This window comes from Anarrhichthys ocellatus, unplaced genomic scaffold, assembly GCF_004355925.1.
Source record: "Anarrhichthys ocellatus isolate YVR2014 unplaced genomic scaffold, GSC_Weel_1.0 scaffold11, whole genome shotgun sequence".
Taxonomy (NCBI): Eukaryota; Metazoa; Chordata; class Actinopteri; order Perciformes; family Anarhichadidae; genus Anarrhichthys; species Anarrhichthys ocellatus.
This window is the reverse complement of record NW_022280041.1, coordinates 3234504-3255561: the sequence shown is the minus strand read 5'-3', so window position 1 is coordinate 3255561 and position 21058 is coordinate 3234504. Positions and strand designations below refer to the sequence as shown.

The 21058-nt window shown below is 46.0% G+C and overlaps 1 protein-coding gene across 1 annotated transcript in view; it reads right to left on the bottom strand.

The window, feature by feature from the left end:
- Positions 1-693: 693 nt before the first annotated feature.
- Positions 694-21058, bottom strand: part of pacs1 (phosphofurin acidic cluster sorting protein 1) — a 35951-nt gene continuing 15586 nt past the window's right edge. The window contains exons 2-24 of the mRNA XM_031850759.1: positions 16837-16924; positions 15991-16080; positions 14671-14796; positions 11537-11681; positions 11370-11461; positions 10545-10622; positions 9071-9130; positions 8055-8215; positions 7367-7460; positions 6381-6464; positions 5923-6044; positions 5579-5714; positions 5130-5234; positions 4915-5021; positions 4054-4208; positions 3694-3804; positions 3490-3592; positions 3366-3408; positions 3231-3273; positions 2992-3133; positions 2633-2871; positions 2397-2516; positions 694-2238 (exon numbers count right to left, since the gene is read on the bottom strand). Of these exons, the coding sequence (XP_031706619.1) occupies positions 2120-2238; positions 2397-2516; positions 2633-2871; positions 2992-3133; positions 3231-3273; positions 3366-3408; positions 3490-3592; positions 3694-3804; positions 4054-4208; positions 4915-5021; positions 5130-5234; positions 5579-5714; positions 5923-6044; positions 6381-6464; positions 7367-7460; positions 8055-8215; positions 9071-9130; positions 10545-10622; positions 11370-11461; positions 11537-11681; positions 14671-14796; positions 15991-16080; positions 16837-16924 (2563 nt within the window). The 3' untranslated portion in view covers positions 694-2119. The remainder of the gene's footprint in view (positions 2239-2396; positions 2517-2632; positions 2872-2991; positions 3134-3230; positions 3274-3365; positions 3409-3489; positions 3593-3693; positions 3805-4053; positions 4209-4914; positions 5022-5129; positions 5235-5578; positions 5715-5922; positions 6045-6380; positions 6465-7366; positions 7461-8054; positions 8216-9070; positions 9131-10544; positions 10623-11369; positions 11462-11536; positions 11682-14670; positions 14797-15990; positions 16081-16836; positions 16925-21058) is intronic.

The window sequence follows — 21058 nt, the reverse complement described above, 5'->3', positions numbered from 1 at the left end:
GTTTAGACACAGAAAAAAGAAAAAGAAAAGCCCAATAAAGACAGCAGTTAAATCAAGACATTGGCATTAACACTATTTCAAAAATAAAAGCTTGTTTTCTAATACTTTACTGGAGGTGGAGATGTGTTACGATGTAGGCGACACAAGGCAGCTTCAGAACAGCTGTTATGAACATCTGCTGCAGATCATTTCATTGGATTTGCATTAAAAGTTGAATTTCAAGCTACTTTCTTCAATAAAACTTTTATTTTGTTAATTTTGTTTGTTGTCAAAGTGTTTTAGCGTGGAAAGAATATCTGCATTCGCCTTGTGCCAGACTACAAAGTAAACGGGACGACCACTGCAGCTTGTGCAGCCGTAATCTGATAATCAATGATATTGATAACGACCACGTCATCAACACAGTGTCAACACATCTCTCACACACACACACACGCACACACACACACACGCACACACACACACGCACCATTTGCATGCCCTCTGTCGCATGGTAGAAAAAGTATTCCTCCTATTTAGTGATTTTTTTTGTTTTCAAAGTTTCTGAGACCACATTACATTGATTTCACCACACACACACACACACACACACACACACGCACGCGCAGACGCGCGCACACACACACACACACACACACACACGCGCAGACGCGCGCGCACACACACACACACGCGCAGACGCGCGCGCACACACACACACACACACACACACACACACACACACACACAGTTGTTACCAGTTACTGTACACTCACTAGTCACCTCACGACACCCTAGAGAAAGCATGGAGAGGACTTGTGCCAAAATGACTGACGTCAACCCAAACACTTCATTTTCTTAATGAAAATGCTTAAAAAAAACAATTCTTTTTTTGACCAGGTCGGCTGTTTTCAATGCAGAGAAAGATGCCGGTCTGTAGCCAATAAAGAACGGGTTATTAGGGGGGGACTGGCTCACAACATTGTGCTTTATTGCAGGTGTTTGAATCCCATCTTTGCGGTGCAGATACAGCAAAGTCTATCCACCATATTCCCATCAACGCTGCCAAGTTTTGGACTAAATATGCATATCGTGGTTTAAGCTTGTGGTTGCATATTTGCTTGGGTTATTCATATTATTACCAGCTGGACTCTCTGCAAACACCCAGATGTGTCTTCGTAAGGCATAGCAAATAAGAAGATACACAACACTGCACGTCACAGTCGGCCCCGCACTGCAATCCTGGAACTCTTCACAGAAATGAACACTATGCGTCACACAACAGCGTTAACGGGAAGGCTCTTCACAAGAGCACAATTTAAAAAACAGACACTTCCTTTTAATATATTTTCTTTCTTTTTTTTGTTGAAAAGAATCATTTGGCATTAGACATCCAAATGACTGGTTTTGGTACAGAGAAAATATTTTAAATCATATGGAAGCCCTTGAAATAAAAACTAAAACAACGGGCCTGTGTTGTTGATGTGTGGAGCAGAAAATCATCACATGCTTTTATTTGACTGCGTATTGTGACTTTTCTCTGTTTCCACCGGCTCATGCAAACATGAAGCCCTGTGTGTGTTACTTTTTTGTATTTTGAGTTACCGTTGTCTGGCACATGAGTGGTGGATCTGTAAGTCCGGAGCGTATGCGCGCGGGGGGGGGGAATCAGGTCTCGAGGTGGGCGGGACCTCGGAGGGGTCGAGGGTCAGACTTTAAGAGCTTGAAAATCGGTGAGTCGTTGCATGCTATTGCATTCCTTAGAACGGAAACGTAAATGGCAGTTAGCTAATAAACTTGTGCTGTGGGCCCCTTGTAAACACACACACACACACACACACACACACACACACACACACACACTGTACATTCACGTGTGCATGCACACTCGTCACACACACATAAACACACACTAAAAGGGGCATTAAAGTGACTAGTAACAACACCACCCTCCTCCTCCTCCTCCTCTCCAAAGAGAAACAAGACGACTGTAGCCTGCATGAAACTAAAGAAAGGAAGAAAGTCCAGCCCCCCCGACGTCTTCCCTCACATCTGCAGGTGCTGTGAGGCGGAGGTCTTAACGGGATCGGGAGAGTCGATGGTCCAGTCGGGGGTCAGAGGAGTCGGCTGGCGCTCACCCCTAGGAGGGCGGCTTGCTGTAGCCGTAGAGTCCGACAGGCAGGTACTTGACGTGAGTGGGCCACTGGGCGGCCAGCTGGAAGAACTTCACCTCGTTCCACTCCACGCCGTCGATGGACACTGGAAGGAAACGGAAGCAACACACTTAAAAACATCAGCTGAATAACAGACTAATGAAATAAAAGTAATACAAGAAGAGAAAAAACCACTACAGTGCCACGCAAAAACAAAGCTTTAAGGACATGGAGGTACGGGACCGTCCTGATCCTCCAGGTCACCTTTCAGGATGGTCTGTTGCTGCTTGGCAGAGCAGATGAGTCGGCTGATGCCCTCAATGACCTGGCTCTTGGAGTCTACATCCTTGTCCTTTGGCTTCTTCCCCAGGAAGATGGTGGGAACTGAAGAGAGGCAGGGAGAGGGATTGTTATGTGTGTGTTCATATGATTACGTGCTTGGACCTAGACCATTTCTCTAACATCTCCCTATCTGATGATTTGCACTCTTTCGATCTCACCCTTCTTGTTCTTCTCCTTGGTGACCACGGTCATGGCCATGGTGCTGACCTGGGCCTGTGGCTCGCTGCTGCCCTCTCCTGGTAGCCGGCTGACCTGCAGCGAGCGGAAGGCGCTCTTCAGCGTGTTCTTGCCGCCCGTGTCGCGCCGCTCGCCCTCCCGCCGCTTCTCAGCCAGAGAGGCCAGCCAGTAGTCGACCTGCAGGCCTATGGCGTCCACGCCGTGAGACATGCTGGGACTCCTGTGGACAGAAACCACAGTCTCCATTTCTTCTTCCGTCTTAAGTAGGCAGGCTGGCTCTCTGTTCGGTAGCATCAACATCTTAGACAGGAAGAGAAAGAAGGGAGGAAGCGAGTCTTACCCTTGTACCGTCAGGACGCTGCCCAGGGAGGGGGAGGAGGGAGGCGTGGCTGCCTCTTTAATCATCCCCGTGGGGGAGCCGTGGGAGGGGGGAGACGTGGAGGGGACAGCCAAGCTCACCGCTACGCCCTCTTCGTTGTCTCCTTAAAAAAAAAACACCAAACAAAAATGAACATTGTCGCATCGGCAGCAGCAATAATGAGGTTGTGGCGTCCGTCCAAACTGTTTGCAAACACTCACCTGTTGGAGAAGGACCCGACTCGATAAGACCAACCTTCACCACCTGGAAAACAAGCAGAATATGAAAATGATCATCAATAATCTATCATTTTAGACTTTTATTGGTAACCTACTGCAACAGGAGTGAAATCGTACCCCTATGAACGGAATGAACTTCTGGTAGGAGTCTTCATCTCGCCTGAGCGGGACAGAAAGAGCAGAGATCAGAGTAAACACACACACAGAGTAACTTGTGTGTTTAAGTGGCGTCTGTACTCACGTCCTGTGTTTGCAGGTGAGCATGGCCTCGGCGATGGGCAGCTGGTGCGTGACCGTGGCTCCGCTGATGTACTGGGAGATTCTTGCCGCGACATCCAACTGATCTGGAGGTGACGGGGGAGGGAAAACAAATGAGTGTTTGTGTCAGCTGTTGAGGCTGCATGTGTTTATCTGAAGCGACTGGGGGGGTGAGTGGGGGGGGTACCTGTCTGCGGCGGCTCGGAGCGGCTGAACACGTCTCTCCACGCCCCGTCCAGGAAGGAGGAGCTGTAGCGGTTATCGAGGGCGCCGAGGTGCTTGGCCACCGGGTGGGAGCCTGATGAAGAGGACGGAGGGAAGGGAAGGAAAGAGGAAGGAGTTGAGCAACAACGAAAAAGAGACATCGTCAGCTCTTTATGAGATGTAGCTGTAGCGCCACAGTGCATCTTTCAAGATACCAGTGACTGTGTGCAATGGATGTCTGGAAAATAAAAAGAACAGTAGGTTTGTCACTTCTCAGACGGTTTCCCCCGCAAAGTGATAAAAACCTCGCTGCAGCATGACTCTGCAGGAGAGACCCTCTTACCCAGAGGCACAACCAGGAAGCGCATGTGGTTGAGCCAGTCGGACGTTTTGTTGGCGAGCTGAGTGACAAAGAACTGCAGGATGGCTCCGAGGTAACTCTGGCTGCCCACCGCCGCCACCTTCACCGCTCTGGGCATGGACGAGTTACAGTTACAGCTGCAGACAGAGAGAGAGGGGGGGTTATCAGTGCTGTGTTGGAGGTAGATCCACCACACTGTCACATCCATCAAATACATATATATATACACATATATGAAGTCATGGAATCCCTCAGGGGGATGTATGTGTAACAACTGACACCTAGACGTCAAAACAGAGGTATTTATACTGAATCACTTCATCTAAAAATCCTTACATGTGAGATGCTGGTAATTGTGAGCATTTAGCATTTTTTCTTGATAAGAGTTCCAGGTTTTATGACCGATCATGAAAAACACACTTTTCTGTATACAACCCAAAACAAATGGAGCCTCTGACATGAATGTATTTGTATCCCCTATTTCCCTTTAGATGCTTCGGTGAAGTCCACTGCAAGTAAACTAACTATCGTAAGAGCGACAGAGGGTGACGGGATGGAGAGAGACAAAACAGGGATAGGAGGAGAAAAAAGGGAAGATATAAGGGAGATATAAAAAGCATTGTTTTGGCATAAAGTGAAGTGATAGATAAGGGCAACGACGAGGAGGAGGGAGAGATGTGGGGGACGCAGGAGAAGAAGAGAAGAGGGTCGAACAGAGGACAGAGAAATAAGGCTTTAGAGAAGAAGAAAAGACAAATGAGTCATCCTGCAAACCAAAGGAGGCTATAACTCAGATAGTGTGTGTGTGTGTGTGTGTGTGTGAGAGAATCACAAAAGACTCACAACTTCTGGATGCGGGTGAGCACAGCCGACAGCACCGCCTGGATTTCAGCCGACGAACACGTGCAGACCACCGGGTGTCTCTGCACCTGCAGCTGCTCTGCGACGTACTGCAACACGAAAGGTGAAGCGTGCACGATGAAAAAAGAAAAGCGCCCACCAGATGTCGTTGGAGAAATGCTTCACACACACACACACACACTCACACACACACTCACCTGCCCCTGCCAGTCGCTGACGTTGACCAAGATGAGGCTCTCAGGCAGCGCAGAGTCCGACAATAAAATCTGGTTCAGCTGGTCGTACACGACCTTCCTCAGGAGCTACACACACACACACACACACACACACACACACACACACACGCTCAGTACATAACCCCCCCTACAGCAACACATTTACTCTTCAGATGACTCATCAGCACATACATAATTCATTTCTGAGCTCCAGGCGAGTCATAGATCGTCAGGGTGCATTTGTGTTCTTTACTTTGGGAAAGGACCAGAAGGGAGCGAGTAGAGGAGGCCACAGAACAAAGACAGCTGTTTTCTTTATTTATTCATTTAAAGTGTGAATCCCTTCACTGCAACATGAGGATTTATGTCTGTGTGCGAGGCTGAAATGGAGCCGCAGCTTGTGATATGATCCCAAAAGGACGCTCACTCACCGGCGTGCTGTGGCCCAGCTCCGGGGATCTCTCCGAGTCTGAGCTGTTGGTGCGCTCGCTCAAAGGTTTGGACAGCTGTCGCTCCTTCATGGGGGTGCTGATGCGCTTCTGTCTGGGTGTGTGGCCTCCGTCCAACCTTGGGGGGGGGGGAGACAAAGGAACATCACGTATCTCCTAAATATCCAGTGTTGGATGCAGAGAGGAGGCGACACAATAATTACATCTTCTGAGACGCTCACTGTGTTGGATTCATTTGATACCTCTACTAAAACACGACGATATTAGGTTTGAACAAAATAGTCGATGTGTTTTGTTTTTTATTGTGATTTGGGGTGTTTCGTTACCTCGGCGAAGGCATGGCCTGGATTTCACTTTTGCTGCTCTTCATGGGTGTACGGGGTTTCTCTGCCACGGACACCGTGATGCAGGGGCCCACCTCAGCAAACAGCTCCTGATCTGTTAGCTCCTACATGCACATGCACGCACACACACACACACACACACACACACACACACACACACACACACACACACACACACACACACAATGACAGACTGTCAGTGTCATAAAAAAGGAGATACAGGCAATCCTAAAGCCATCTTCTCCGACACTTCCTCCCTTTTTTTTTTTGGTTTCTCCCATTTCCTCTGTTCTCCCCGAGTCTCTCAATCTGTCTCACTTACAGCACAGATGGTAGCTAATCCCCCCTCGTGGTGATATCAACAAAGATCCCGGCACACCATTAATTCCATCTCCCCCACACACACACACACACACACACACACACTATAAGAGCCGTACCAGTGTGTCGGTCTCAGACAGGGCCTCCTCCAGGTTGCGGCTGCGGGACTGTTTCATCTTCTCCAGAGGAGGCTGCTCCCCCTGCTGGTGAGACAAGGAAGCGGCAGTCAGTCTACTAGGCTTAATGACACTCCGGAGTCAGTAAATAAAACTGGAACAACATAGTTCATTATGCAGCAACAGGAAGAAATAAACATCCCAACATAACAATCCAACGCAGCAGCTGCGATGCCCGAAAGATATTCGTTTTTCTCCGCTTCTTTATGCAGAGTTTCATTAGCGCGCGGAGCATTAACAGAAATAAAAAGCAGACTTTTAAGGAAGTGTCACAACAGCAAAAGGCTTACTTCAGTGTTTCCATGAAAAGAGGAACTGCAGCTGTTTGAATGCAGCCGAAAACATCCAGTGAAATCCATTTAAACACACTTTTTATTGAGCAGATGGCAGCCGTCAAAGAGCTGCTGGGTTTCTGCTCCATTCAGGAAACGTTTCTGACATTTTTGTATATTTGCACAGTTGCCTCCCTGCTGGGCCGTTTTCACTGGCTTCAGAGTCTGGATGTTTACCTCGTCGATGCGGAGTGGCACGCTGTTCTCGGAGCTTATGCCGCTTCAATTCGTGGTGTATTGTTACACGATTATTCTGTGACTGTGTGCTATTTAGTGCCGCGTGTAAACAATGAGTGTGAAATGAATCACTGGGAGCGGACTTAGTGAATAAAGCTCACTGTGTGCTTGTTATGACAACATTCATGAGTAAATGAACTCTAAACTGTAAAAGGTTTAACGTAAATGCAATTTTGTTTTTCTGTCGGGTTCTTTCCCGTTTAGCGGCTGAACCGGCTCCAGAGTTACCTGAAGACAAAGTGTTGCCTGAAGTCAGACGCTCACATTTACTCTCGTCAGCTCCGATGAGACGGAGGAAAACCAAACAAACAGTCACAGGAGTGACGTTCCTGCTGATGCCGCTGCTCCTCGGCTACTCACCGGGCTGAAAGTGTCTCGACCCAAACTGCCTTTGCTGTTCAGGCTGCCGATCTCCGTCTGGGAGCTGGACTGAGACATTCCTTCAAAGAACGGCCTGAAACACAAGAAAACTGACTGTGTCTTGTGTTTGGGGGCTTTTTTTACAGATGACATTTTGACTCGTATCAGATTTATTTATATTGCTCCTTTTTGCTTTGCAGGCTTCATAGCACTACATTGTGCTGACACCATCAAATAGTGCTATTTTGAGCACTTTATTATATTTTGAGCCCAGAAATTGAGGCCGAGTTCAAAAAGAAAGGACTAAAAATAAGTTTGAAGAGTCATTTAAGAAATGATTTGTCTGCTACTCTTCGGTTCTGTTATTGACATCCTAAGAATAAGCCCTTCTGGGGGTCATAACAAAGAGTTTTTATACTTTTGACTCATTCAGAGGCTCAGACTTAAAGTAATAAAAACCCCTGCTGTGACACAGCGGTTATTACTGGGAATTAAATGTGTTTTTATACAACATATTTTAGGTTTTGGTTCACATTTGCATGGATTCAAAGTTAACTGACCCCATTCTGGTTCATGTAAGCCTCAAATAAACTTCAATACATGACTGATGTTAGCAGTTCTCACCAACAGAGGGCGCTCTGAAATGTCAATGGAGAGTATTCTGTAGGTGTGTGACTAGTGACGCTACCTCAGCTTAGGTTTGGGTGTGCTGAGGATGCTGTCGGTCTCCTCCATCTCCGGCCCGCTGTCGCTGGGGTTGTACATCTCCAGACTGTCGTAGAGCTCGTCCAGGTCCTCCTCCACCTCCTGGATCTGCTCCCTGGACACGTGCTCCAGGCCAAAACCGACCTGGACGAGAGCGCACGGGGGACACGAGTGACTAAGAGACACGTCAAGCCGTGACACTAAACATCAGGACGCATAAACTCTGAAGACCAATCACAGAGAGCTATTACAGATCCAGTACCAATGCTTTTTTTATCCATTATACTGCGTTTCATTTAAAACCTGTTTATCTCAGAGGGATTATTCGCAAAGGCACAAGCTCATCTACATGAAAGAAAAAGCAATTCATCAACGTATCTACGGTACATTTTTATATACGTGTTCATACAAAAACATCACATTTGGGAAAGTGAGGAGTAGTCCGTTTGTGTAAACCTATACAACAGCATGATAGAAATAAAACAGATGTTTAAGAAGCTACGGGCAGAACAAAGGAAAGACGTACTGGACAAATTAAAGAAGACATTATTTTAGAGAATAAATGACAGTAAGAAACTGACAAATAAGGACAAAAAACACGTATATATCCACAAAAATAAAGGTTAAAAGAGACAAACAGAAGAAAAGCAGCCATGCTACCACAAAACAATGTTAGGAGAAGAGAAACACACACACACACACACACACACACACACACACAGAGAGACTCAGATGCAGAAGTGTGAGCAGCGCCATGAAGCACAGTAAACACATTTCTGTGTTTAGTGTTTCAGCTGAACCTCAGGTGTTCTGCCACATCTCTCCCACACAAAGCCAAAACTGAAATACATGTCGACTTCACCTCTGAAGCAAATACACACACACACACACACGCACACACACACACACACACATGCACGCACGCACACGCACACACACACACGCGCGTGTGAAGCGTGGAAGTGTGATATCAGGAGGGCAAAAGGCTGAAGCGCGTACCTCATCGGTGACTTTAAACCTTTTCAGCAAGGCCACAAACTTCTGCTTGATGTTGGGTTGCTGTGTAGAGAGAGAGAGAGAGAGAGGAGAACATGAGGAGGCAGTATGCTCGTATGTGTGTGTGTGTGTGTGTGTGTGCGAGAGAGAGAGATTTAATGGATACACCACCACAACATGTTTCTGCATGTCGCCCTCAGCAGAAGTGTTATCGATGCAGATGTTTCTGTGAATTGCATCCTGGGTTATTTAACTGGAATAGGCGCGAGCGTGCGTGTTTATCGAGGCTGTCAAGTCGACGCCTCCCATCGCAGATGTTTGCCTGAATGGGTACAAAGGGCTGTTTATGTATTTAACAAAGAGATGTGCAGCTTATTAAAAGAGACTGCTCGGGGTTTTCTTTGAGGGAGCTTACTTACATTTTTACCCGAAAATATTGTAATAGGGGTCATTTTATTACCTCTTTAATGTGGAGATATTATCAGTTTTCATTTTGATTGTTAAAAATGGGTTTATCTTTATATTTATTTAAAGGGTGTGTAATCAGAAGCTCATTTCTCTCCAGTTTTTCTTTTTACAAACTTTCAGCCGGAGGAAGCTCAACAATATTTGGATGCGTGGGGACACACAAGTTCAAATCTGGGCGTTTTTGGAGAAAAGCTTTGAGCAAAGCTTTCACCATCAACGTAAGTGGAAGTCTGTGAGGCGTTAGAGAGCTGCTGTGTGTTGGAGGTCGCGTCCTAATTCGCTGCTAGAAAAGTGGAGAGCGTCGACTTCATACTCGACACTGGGGATGTAGATGTGTGTGTGTGTCTGCAAACTGTAGTACGGGGCAGAGGGGCTGTTGTAATGTCTTTTGTGTGCGTGCTTATGTTCAACATGTGTGTGTTATTCAACTCAAGCAGCGCAGAAATTATGGTTATTTTGTGTGTGTGTGTGTGTGTGTGTTGTCCACAGGCGGTGGTGTTGGGGAGCAGCAGTGACAATCTCACAGAGACCTCCATTAATAACCTGCTGAGACAAACCCCTGCGGCTGCTGTTGCTGTGCGCGCGCACACACACACACACACACACACACACACACACACACACACACACACACGGTTAATGTTATTGAGGGAGCTTGTTGCAATGTTTTTCTCCCGGAAAATTGGCCTGAATTACATGTACCGAGAATGAGAGGGAGAAAATGGATTTTTAGAAAAACCAATGAAAGGAGAAGAAGGGAGGGAGGGAGGAAAGGAGGGAGGGAGGGGGAGATGGAGGAGCAGATAAGGGGGAGAGGTTGAATGAGGTGAGGCAGGAGGCAGTTGAGGGCGAAGGTTGCGGAGTCCAGTCACATCAAATTTACTTTGAAAGGGCTTTTTTTCCATGAAGCGGGCTCGCCGCAAATGCTTTGCAGGCAAAACAAGTCGACCAGATAGAAAAACAGACAGATAGAGGGAGGGAGGGAGGGAGGGAGGGGTGAGTGTCTTACCCTGGTGATGGCGGCATTGGAAGGGAGCTTGCGCCTTGGTTTCTTCTTCCTCACCTCGTCTTCTTCGTCATATAGATACTGAGAGAGAGAGAGAGAGAGAGAGAGAGAGAGAGGCAGAAAAGGAGAAGAGAGGCAGAGAGAGGGAGGAGAGCAACAGAGAGAGAGAGAGAGGTTAACTCCGGGTTATTACAACTCTGGTTTTAAAGCATAAGGCTGTCGACAAATCCCATTAAAAGGCCAAAAGCAACAATGAACTGATCGAACTAACAAGTACAGTGTGTGAGCCTCCATTGTTGCACTCTGTGTTCTTTGTAATCCAGTTCATTGTCCGGGTGCTCCTGATAAACCTGAGTGCAAATGTACCCTATTAATCCACAGCTTAAAATAGTCCCAAACAAATGCTCCATTTCCTCTTGTTAGACTCACGTTTGAGAGACTCTTCAGTGCCCAGCTGTTTCAAAAGATTATTGAGCCTTTTCAAAACTAGTAGAAAGCAGGCAAACAGGCAGGTAGGGCAGATAAGGACCGAGGTATTCTTAGTGTTGACGATAAGAAAAACAGCGGCCTTATTTTTCTATTTGATGACATTGTACTGCTGAGGTCTGGGATCTTACAGCAAAGTCAAACAGGGCAAGAAACATGGGTGAGTGTGTTTAAAACCCGTCTGTGACCGATCAGCTTCTTTTTTAGCGGTTTTGACATCGTGGTCTCAAATCTCAGCAGTCGACTTGGTGAAAAAAAGATCCTAATTATAAAGCAGCTGTGACCAATTTGGGCTTTTTCCCCTTTATTCTGTCTTGTCTCACTGCTCCGGTCCAAACACACCTGTCCGTGAATGGGGTCGTCGCTGCCTTCCTGTTCCGACGAGTAGCTCTCTTCTTCCTCTTCGGAGTAGTTGTCGATGTCCGGAGAGCGATCTGGAGAGACGGAGGACATTTGAGGACAGGGCGCAGAGAGAGAGAGAGACGGATGTGTTGAGACGACGTGCTCACCAGACATCTTTGCTTTGGGCCCCTCGTGGTCGATGGGCTGGCTGGACAGGGAGTAGACTCGGATCTCGGCGACGGGCACCGAGGCGTCCTTCAGCTGGCTGTGGAGCCCCAGGACCTGGGCCCCCTCGCTGGGGTGCTGCATCACCTGGACGTCAGGAAGACAGACAGACATCGGAGTGAGCTGCACTAAATCTGAGCTTTTTATTATTATTTATCAAGACATCCTTCATCTTTTACAAAAAGCACACAAGATGACCGCGTGTTCTTCCCATGATGCTTTGGGGGACGCACAAAGTGAAATTGTTTTTGGCAAAATGTTCTTTTTCGGAGATTTGTTTTTTTATTTCAGAGTCAAATGAATGCAAAAGGCAGCCTTAACTCTGAACGTGTCCCGTTGCTTTTACATAAATGAGGAGCATCTGAATGCTAACATATGAGCATGCAAATGCAAACAAGACATTTATTTAAGGAACGAAAGTCAGATGCATAAACTTCCACCAGAAATATTCTTATTTTACTCGTGGTGCTCCTGTACACACACACACACACACACGAGGACGGACAGAAGGATGTTGAGAGGAGGTGGATAATGGAACGAGGAGAAAAAAAAGGAGGCTGAAGAAGAAAGGAGGGACAAAAAAATAGAAGCTGCCACCGACGACGCCACAGAAAACACAAACACGCGAGGCATAACAAACAATTCCTCTGCAGCAAACGGCAGCATCGAGTCTCCTGTGTGTGTGTGTCTGACTGAGCGACATCCAGCCCCTCTCTCTCTCTCTCTCTCTCTCTCTCTGCAGTCTGGTCACACTCGGAGAGTTAATGAAGTCTGAGCGGCTCGTCATGGAGGCAGCCTCAGCCTCACGTTAAAGAGAGACATGACTGCTGTGCATCCATCCATCCGGCTGGCTGAGGTTCAGCTAACCTGCGTCAGACGCTCCGGATGCCGTCGGTAGCGCTCTAAAAGCCTGAGGAAATCTGAGGAGGTGTGTATGTGCGTATTCATTGGGAAACGCCAGTTGAGCTTCTGAAAAATGCTGCATTGACTCATGTAAACGCATTATGGCTCAAAAAACATACTTTTATCACACAGCGTTATGTGCTGCGGGTGGAACTGAGGAAGCAAAATAATAGTAGAATGCAAGATAAAAGGAAAAATTCAAACCATGCAAGATGTTGCACGATGAAAATGCAATAATTGCATTGGTTAAAAACAATGACTCTGGAAGCAGTTTTTAATGCGTTGCAGAGGAAATGTTCCGGCTACTAAAGGCTGTTATTGGTTGTAAAACGGCGGTTACAACACTGTTATCCTTGAAGGTTTTAGTCAAATTAAAGCCTCGTAAAAGCACACACACGATAAATTCATTTAAAAAAATGTAGACCCTGTCATTTCTATGTGATCTCACCGACATTTATTTCTTGTAAAATGTTTCTTTAGTGGTGACTTCATGGTGCACATAAAAGGTAAAAACCAGCGTCACGACGTGTCCTTTAAAAGAAGAAACACTGCTGCTCGGTATGCTTTAGGGCGGGGCTATCTAGTGATTGACAGGTTGCTACCGGAGCCGTATACGGCGTCACTCCTCCACAGTCCAAATATAAATGTAGTTACACTTCAGAATGTCGCAGATAAAAATGATAATAATCACAGGAAATGCGGGTAAATAACTTCTGTAAGAGATAAAGTTTAGAGGCGAAAGCGTTCCTGGTTCAGCAGTTCATCATCAGTCAGTGGAAACAACATGTCGTATCAAAGGAGCAGCATCAAAGGGACATTTCCTTGTGACTCGTGATGGGACTGTGTGTCCCCTATAGCATGTGATTGTTGTGACACACACAGAGCTCTGGCTAGAGGTCAGACTTTCACTCTGCCTGTGAAGGAAAATGAGTTTGAACCTTTCATGCCTACGAGTCTGCGTCTGTGTCCTTTGCCGTCTATGAAGCACCCTGTCTGCTGGAAGGAGCTTCATGAATACAAATTTGACTTCATTTTACATGCAGAGGCAGCCAGCGGGCCAAAGACTGCAGCAACACATTATTTCAGTCCTTGGCTTAGAGTTCACCAGGACTATCTCCATATCTGTGTAGTCTAGCAGCTTATTTCACTGTTGTATTTGGTTTGATTTCCATTTAATAAAAGACTCACGCCAAACCTCGTACTTCATCAAGTCTGTATTTATGTCCTCTTCTGTCTATTTCGTGGTGAGCCGGTTTGTTCAAGGTGTTTCAAGCTGTAAATAATTGCGCCACTAGACAATCACACACACGTACAGACACGACACCCCATCAATCACAAGCTTTTATAAAGGTTTCATATACGTCGAGGGGCTTTCGATGGAGGCGTAACATTTTATTGGGGGGTTTGATTTATGGCGACATTTCTGAGAGACAAAGATCGAAGTCTGAGTTTTATCTGGAAGTGCACTTGCTTGGATTGAGTTTCAACGAAAGTTAAATGAAGGTTAGAGCTAAATAAGTTCCCGAATGATACCGGAGGAATATAGAATAACAGATCTGCATGAGAGGAGACCGTCTCTTGTGTTGATATCGGGTTAGAAATCCCTTTGTGACGACACCTCGAGAAACAAAGTCCAGCTGAGATTGTGAAGCAGAAGGCAGAGGCTGCATGTTTAGGGAAATGAGCCTCTGACCGGTGGTTTGTTGGGTCAACGGCTCCGATCAGCTGGGACGTTTGTGAGGGTGAAGAGGACGAGACTCCGCTGACTCGACAGAACTCGCCACCGACGTGCCTTCGAACACGCAGCTTAACCTCCATCTGCTGTCGCGGAGGCGCTGGAAGTACGCAAAAAATGTGCCGAGCGGTTGTAAAGAGGAGCCTTTCCTACACAGACTTTAACTAAATGAAATGTAAGGACTTAAGGACGGGCAAGAGGCGGGATTCCCTACTTAACCACTTCCTGTTTTGATGTGGTAGGATCAGTGGGACAAGGACAAATGCAGGCGAAAGGTTGATATTAAACTATATAATTCAAGGTTACTGGAACTATAGAATGTTTCTGCTTAAATCCTTTGTTTTCTCTTCCCACTGAACAGTGAGGTCGGAAGAGAAAACAAACCTCCATGTTGCCTTTTGGTGTCACACCGTTTGTTAAAGAGTCGAATTGTGATACCTCGGCCATGTTGATGAGGCCCAGGGCCAAGGTCTTGTAGCCCAGGATGGTCCGGTTCTTGTACCGCTTCCGTCGCTGCAGCATGATCTGAAGCTTGTTGGCGTCCCGCTTCAGGAAGTGCGGGTACTGCGGGTACAAACGCACATAAACACACACATGAGCAAACACAGGTGGGGCCGTGGCTAGACGTGTTCAGATGCAGTGACATTTGTTTCCTAGGTCGTGATTATCAGGCGTCCTGATGTGTCAAACCACTTAGTCCCATCGTTACTATGACACAACCCTTCATTAAGTGTCTCACCGGCTGCACTATAAATGGAACTAAACAGACTCCTGTAACCATGTTCAAGACCATGAAATCACTGTGCCGCTCGCTTTTTAATGGGCTTCCACTCCGCAGCGCTGCTGCTGCTGCAGGAATTTAAATGTATAATGTATAATGTTTGGCTCACCACACTCGGTGAGATCCAGAGAGAGAAACTCCCTGACCTTTTAGCAGCATTTAGAAACATGGAAATTGGAAAAGGATGATTTAGAGCAGAAGAAAAGCCTGCTGGGAATTAAATTAACTGAGCTCGGCCTGAATGCACAGAGGTAGAGAAACGCTGTGTGAGCGTCGATGTTTAAATGTGTATTACACGTTAAGCTTTTTCATGACGATTGGATAAATACACCATTTTATTAAAATTGACAATTGCATTTTCTTTGGTTAATTTTGCGATACATTGCATTGAAATGTTACTAAACTAAAGACGTTCCCATCAGCCTCAGTTGTACTTTGTGTTTAGTGCTAAGTAGCATTATGCTAACATGTTAAGATCATGGACATTGTACATGTTATTCCTGCTTAATATCCACATGTTTGTTAGCATGCCATTAGCGTCGCTAACCCTGAGTACAGCCTCATAGAGAGGCTGTACTTTTTTTTGCCCTGAATGTAGTCTATAAGGCAAGTCAACAAGCTCCAAAAAAACAAATGATTAGTTTTAGGTTGAAGATGGTGCCAAGGACTACCTGAGAGGAGAGGAGCTAAGAAAAGAAAGCCCTCCCCACTGTGTGAAAAAACAAGGCTTGATTTGTATTCAACTGTCAATCATTCCTCCAGTCTCATTGTGTTTTTTACATCATGTATCTGTTGTGTATTTCCACCTTTAAAGGATTTGAGTGAATGCACTTTTGTTCAACTATTCATAAGAAAGATGTCAAAAACTTCTTGTGTTTTTTCAATTTCTGTTGGGTAAAAAAGCACACAAACAAAGTTTTTGTTTGACTTTTGACTGACAGACACCTGACCTCACTCTCTGAAGCTTTTGTCTTTACCTGCAGGGAGAAGGTGAGCTGCAGGTCGGTCTCTGTCAGTCCCGCTGAGGACAGCAGGATCTCGTTGGAGCGCAGGATCCGCTTGGAGCCCTGAGGAGGAGACACAAAGGAGAGAGCGTCACGGGAGCAGGGTACAAAGAAGAAGAAGAAGAAAGTGACAGATAGGAGGGAGCAGAGAGAAGGAAGAGTGAGCAAGTGGCAGCATGGAGGAATTAAAACCACTTAAAGTGTATTATGTGCCAGACACAGCAGAGAATCTGTCGGTTTACTTCGAGAGAAAACAAGATGGGGATGATGGTGATGAGGGAAAACAAGCCAAGGAGCAGATACTGGGAGCAGAGCCACAGCACTCATTTGAATCATGTGTCAAAAACTGGAAGGGTTTTGTTGTTTCACTTCTATTACGGACAAGACGGAGACGGAAAACGTGATTTAGAGAACACAACTGTGGAGGAGTTGCACAAGTATTCTGGCTGTAAACAGAGAGGAGGAAGTGTGTCCAGATCCAACAAGCTGACTCGACAAAACAATGAACAACTCCTACAGACACTTACAAAAAAACTATTAAAGAACGCTCATTCTGTGGCTTATTCAGCAGCATTTCAACATGTACTGGTCAACTGGTTTGATTCGCTTAAAGAGAAAGAGAAATTAAAGTTGTTAAGTCCTAAAATACAATTTTGCTGATTAAAGCCAAGCTTGAAAGACTGTTGACTCAGCTATTTCATAGGGGTTTGAATATCTTTGTGTTTCATAGAATCATTTCAGGTTATATTAGATTATATTTCCATGTACAGAAGTATAGTTTTGTGAATGAAACCAAATCAATTGAACGTTTTCTCGTACCTGCAGTTTGACGGCGATGACCACGGAGGTGAGGTCTTTGTCCAGCTCCTTCAGCATGATCAGCTTCTTCAGGGTCAGGTTGAACAGCCTGAAGACAGAACACAGGGAGGCCTGGGTTAGAGGACGTCATGGTGCTTTCCATTCATTCCGTACGTACGTAACCTTTCCTGCATTTAACTGCAGACCCATGCAGCAGCACATGTGTGCCTCATCCAGCGGACCGTCACATGAAGGGAGAATGAAATGAAAAGGGACACTTGAAGGGTCCTTTAGTGCAGCTTTGTGTTCTTTCTGATGACAAGCTGTTCAAATTCAATTATGCCCCCGATGGGACTGAAAATGGTTTGCTATTCTTGTAAAGGTGTCCTTTTTCCAACTGAAGCGAACATGTTCGTCAAGACACACACACACACACACACACACAAATAAGGATGCTTGATGTCTTCGAAATGAGAACCGTATATGAGAAAGATGAGCTTGTGAAAGTACAATCTGCACCTCGGCCACAAGCTTCCTACCGCTTCACACGTGCACACCGAGACAGAAAACTGTCCAAAAACACGGCGCCGCATACGAGACCAGAAGCACTTTAAAGATGAAATGTAATCGGAGAAAAGACTTCAGCCAAACAGCAGCTGTGCAGCCGCGGGTCAGTCTGTTCAATAATTCATCTCCGGGGCTTCAGAGACAGAAAGTAAAACCTCTAAAAGAGACGAGCAGGGGCTGCAGAGTGATGGCGAGAAGACAACAGGGAAACACAAAGATAGATATGAATGTTATGTGAATGAATGAGTGAGGGACATTTTAACAGAGACAGCTGAGATCTGAGGATGAAAGACGTGGCTTGACAAGGCCTGTGTAAAAAGGATAAAAGAGAAAGAAGATAAGCAGTAAATAAATAAAAGGATGCGTATGTAGGACGCATGATGATAAAAAATGATGATAACCAATTAACCGTTTAATTCATTTATGAAGTAAAAATGCCGAAAATGAGCTGGTTCCAACATCTCAGTTTTGTCTTTTCTCAAAGATTGGCTGCTTTTCTGTGTTTTGTAGCATTTTGATTTGAATACATTTTGGGTTTTGGTGAATTCAGTTACTATCAGTCCCCCCAGTATCCCTGCTCTGTGTACAGCCTGCCCTGCAGTCACACAGTAATCCATTCAACGGGACTGAAAACAATAGAAGAAGAAAAAAAGCAATCAACACGATCAAAAATGAAAACAACGGGCTGAGCTGGACAGAGGGGGGGGGGGGGTGCTGATACACAGAAGTAACGCTGAAACTTCTACGAACAGCTGTAAAGATGAAAGGCAGACAGAGTGGGCAGAAAAGTCTCTCTCTCATCCCCCCCCCACACTTACTGCCTTTCATCAGCCTGTCAGAGACGGACGAGTGGCCCCGGCTGCTGATGCAACCGTCCCAACACTCAGCGCCCCCCCCCCCCAAAAGGCTTTCTGCACAAGATCAAAGTGCCCTAGAGGCTAAATCTATACGAATATAAAAAATAACAAAATCAATCTTTCCTCTGTTAGAAAGGAACGGCTGAGTGCAGCTTCTGCTTACACCTGCTGGATGTGAGTGGAGTGAATCGAGGCTGAAACTGGAGAATGTTTGGCATTTGTCCGCACACATCAGACGCCTGCTCGGCTTCCCTCCCAGAGCGAGATCCATCACAGAGCTGTCGAGACACTCAATGGATTGTGACACCACTCATCGCCGGCCATCGCAGCTGTACGTTATAGCTTCTGGAGGGTCCTTAAACTCCTTTAAAGGATGGATGGGATCTGGAACAAGATGTCATCAGTGCCTCGGATATACACCGAACATCAGGACCGAGGAAATCTAAGCAGTACCTGAACCTCTGTACCCGTCTGAAATGAAAACACTAAGAGAGGAATGACAATAAACAACTATGGTCCTTAGCTGCTGGTTTGTATTCATTCTCTGACTCTTATCTGCGTCACTCTTTTCTCTTCTACTGTGAGAATCCCCTCCTGGATGAGACAATCAGCCAAATGCTTTCAAATGAAATAAAAGCCGAGCTCCAGCCTCGACTGCCACACTGTTACACCACAGACGACGAGGGGCGTCGCATGGTAAACGGTCAAAACAGTCCTTCCTCCCCCGGCCCGTCACCACACCTCCACCGTCGCTAAGCGTTAGCGTCAAGCTACACAGAGGGAAACACCAGAGCGAAGCAGGACTCAAGGGAGACCAGACAAGTGTACGAAGAACACTAGAGCCTTTGATTGTACAGAGGAGAGTGGAACAATGGGAGCACAAATAATTACAAACCTGCGTCTACACCGAAACAGCTGGATGTAACTATAAGCTGCAATGCATGATGGGGGGGGGGAAACAAACGACAAACCAAATCTGTCTTTTAGGGAGTCCAGCTAAGCCGGGATTTCGATTGATTCCCAGCAGGATCTAAATCTCTTGGATCAGACTCTTGTTTTTAAGAAAGATTTGATGTCTTCATCCGCTGAATGTCAACAACGATAATGTCTGGATGAAGCCGCACACGCCACAGGTGAACATTAGAGCCTCAGGTTGCAGTTCCTCTAACGGCTGCTGGCTCCAGAGTATTAGAAACACTCCTACTAGGATAAAGAAACACAGTTTCAGTTCTTCTGCTTCTACAGACTCTAGTTCCAGTGAAGATGAAAGTAGGAGTTTACAGAACTTTCTTTGCTTTATTGACAGGTCCAAGCCAAATTTGGATTTTTATTGTTTTGGCTTCAAACAGCTGAGAAGATGACAACAATGTTTTTAAAGCCTGGTTCCCAGCAGCCCTTGCTATTTGTCTGTTTATTAGCTGAAGAGAGGACGGCCTGGGTGAGATGAGAGCGGGGGGAGCTGACGGAGGGAGACAACGGTTCAATAATGTCTGTGGGAGGATTGACCTCTGACATTTTGGAAAGGCCAGTCTCTGAAAAAAGACAGCGTGTCGGTCAGAGACGACAAACATAGTCATGCACACACACACAGATGAAGCCATAAAGCAATATCAAATATCAAGCTACTCGAAGGAAAGGTAAGCTCGGCTCATTTAGGGCTCATCTGATTGACTTATCTGTCGAGTTCTTGTATTTTTACCAAGATATTGAATAATATTTAGTCTGTAAAATATCAAAGAACAGTGAAAAATGTCTTCTAACTGCCTTTTTTTGTCCGAAAAGATTCAATTTACAATGACAAGCAATGTGAAAATGTGTGCATGCCTGGATTTAGGCTTCAAGAAGAAGTAATAATTAGTTAACCAGTCCTGAAGAAAGAAAAATGGCAGCACACTAAGAAACCTGAAGCATCTCTTTGGATGTAAAAAGGAAAAGTAAGAAAAACGGATGAGAAATTCAAGCAGAGGAATAAGTCTCAGTGTGTGTTTGTGGCTTTAAGGAGGAAGGTGCATCATGGGAGGTGTGACCTTGCTGTGTCACAAAGCAAAACAACATTCTAAGTACACCTTCACGCCGTGTCCTCTCATTCATTCCCTCACCTCGGCTTCTCACCCTCTAAATAACTTCCCTCCCATCTCACCCCCAGTCTCCTCTCGTCATGAGTGATTCATCTCCTCCCCAGTGTAACGTCTGCTCCGCCCTCGTCTCCTTTCCTTAAACAACGTCGGGGCGTCCCCTCCTCCATTGGGTGATCGCGATCGATGGCAGAAAGAGTAAAGAGTCTGAGATATATATATATATATATATATTATCCACATTCATGCTAGAGACCATTTTTCCGACACTTCCCACGAGTCCCCAAATGCACCTCAAAGAGGACTTTTAAGTGCAGCTTAACCGCAGTACGATAACGTTAAACACAAAAGAGGACGTGCTGCTGGATGCACGACGGATTACCCAAGTGTCAAGACCAGACGTGTGAGATTTCGCAGACTAGAGCTGGAAAACGAAGACTCAGTCTGCTCACAGCAGAGCCACCGCTCACGCTGAGTCGTCAGTCTAAACCTTCATCGTGTGTTGTTCTGAGGACAATGATGAAGAGGGAACACAAAGGGCATATTTGACAGGTGGACTGACGATGTGACTGACGGCTCTCTGACGGCTGGTTTGAAAGCATTCAATTTGAGCCTTTATTGACAGCAGAGGCGGGAAATATGGGAAGTGAGAAAGAGGGAGGACACGCAACAGGACAGAGGAACCGCGTGTCTGAACTCTGAACTCGGCTACATGGAAAGCTCTTAGAAATGTAGTTTTGTAAC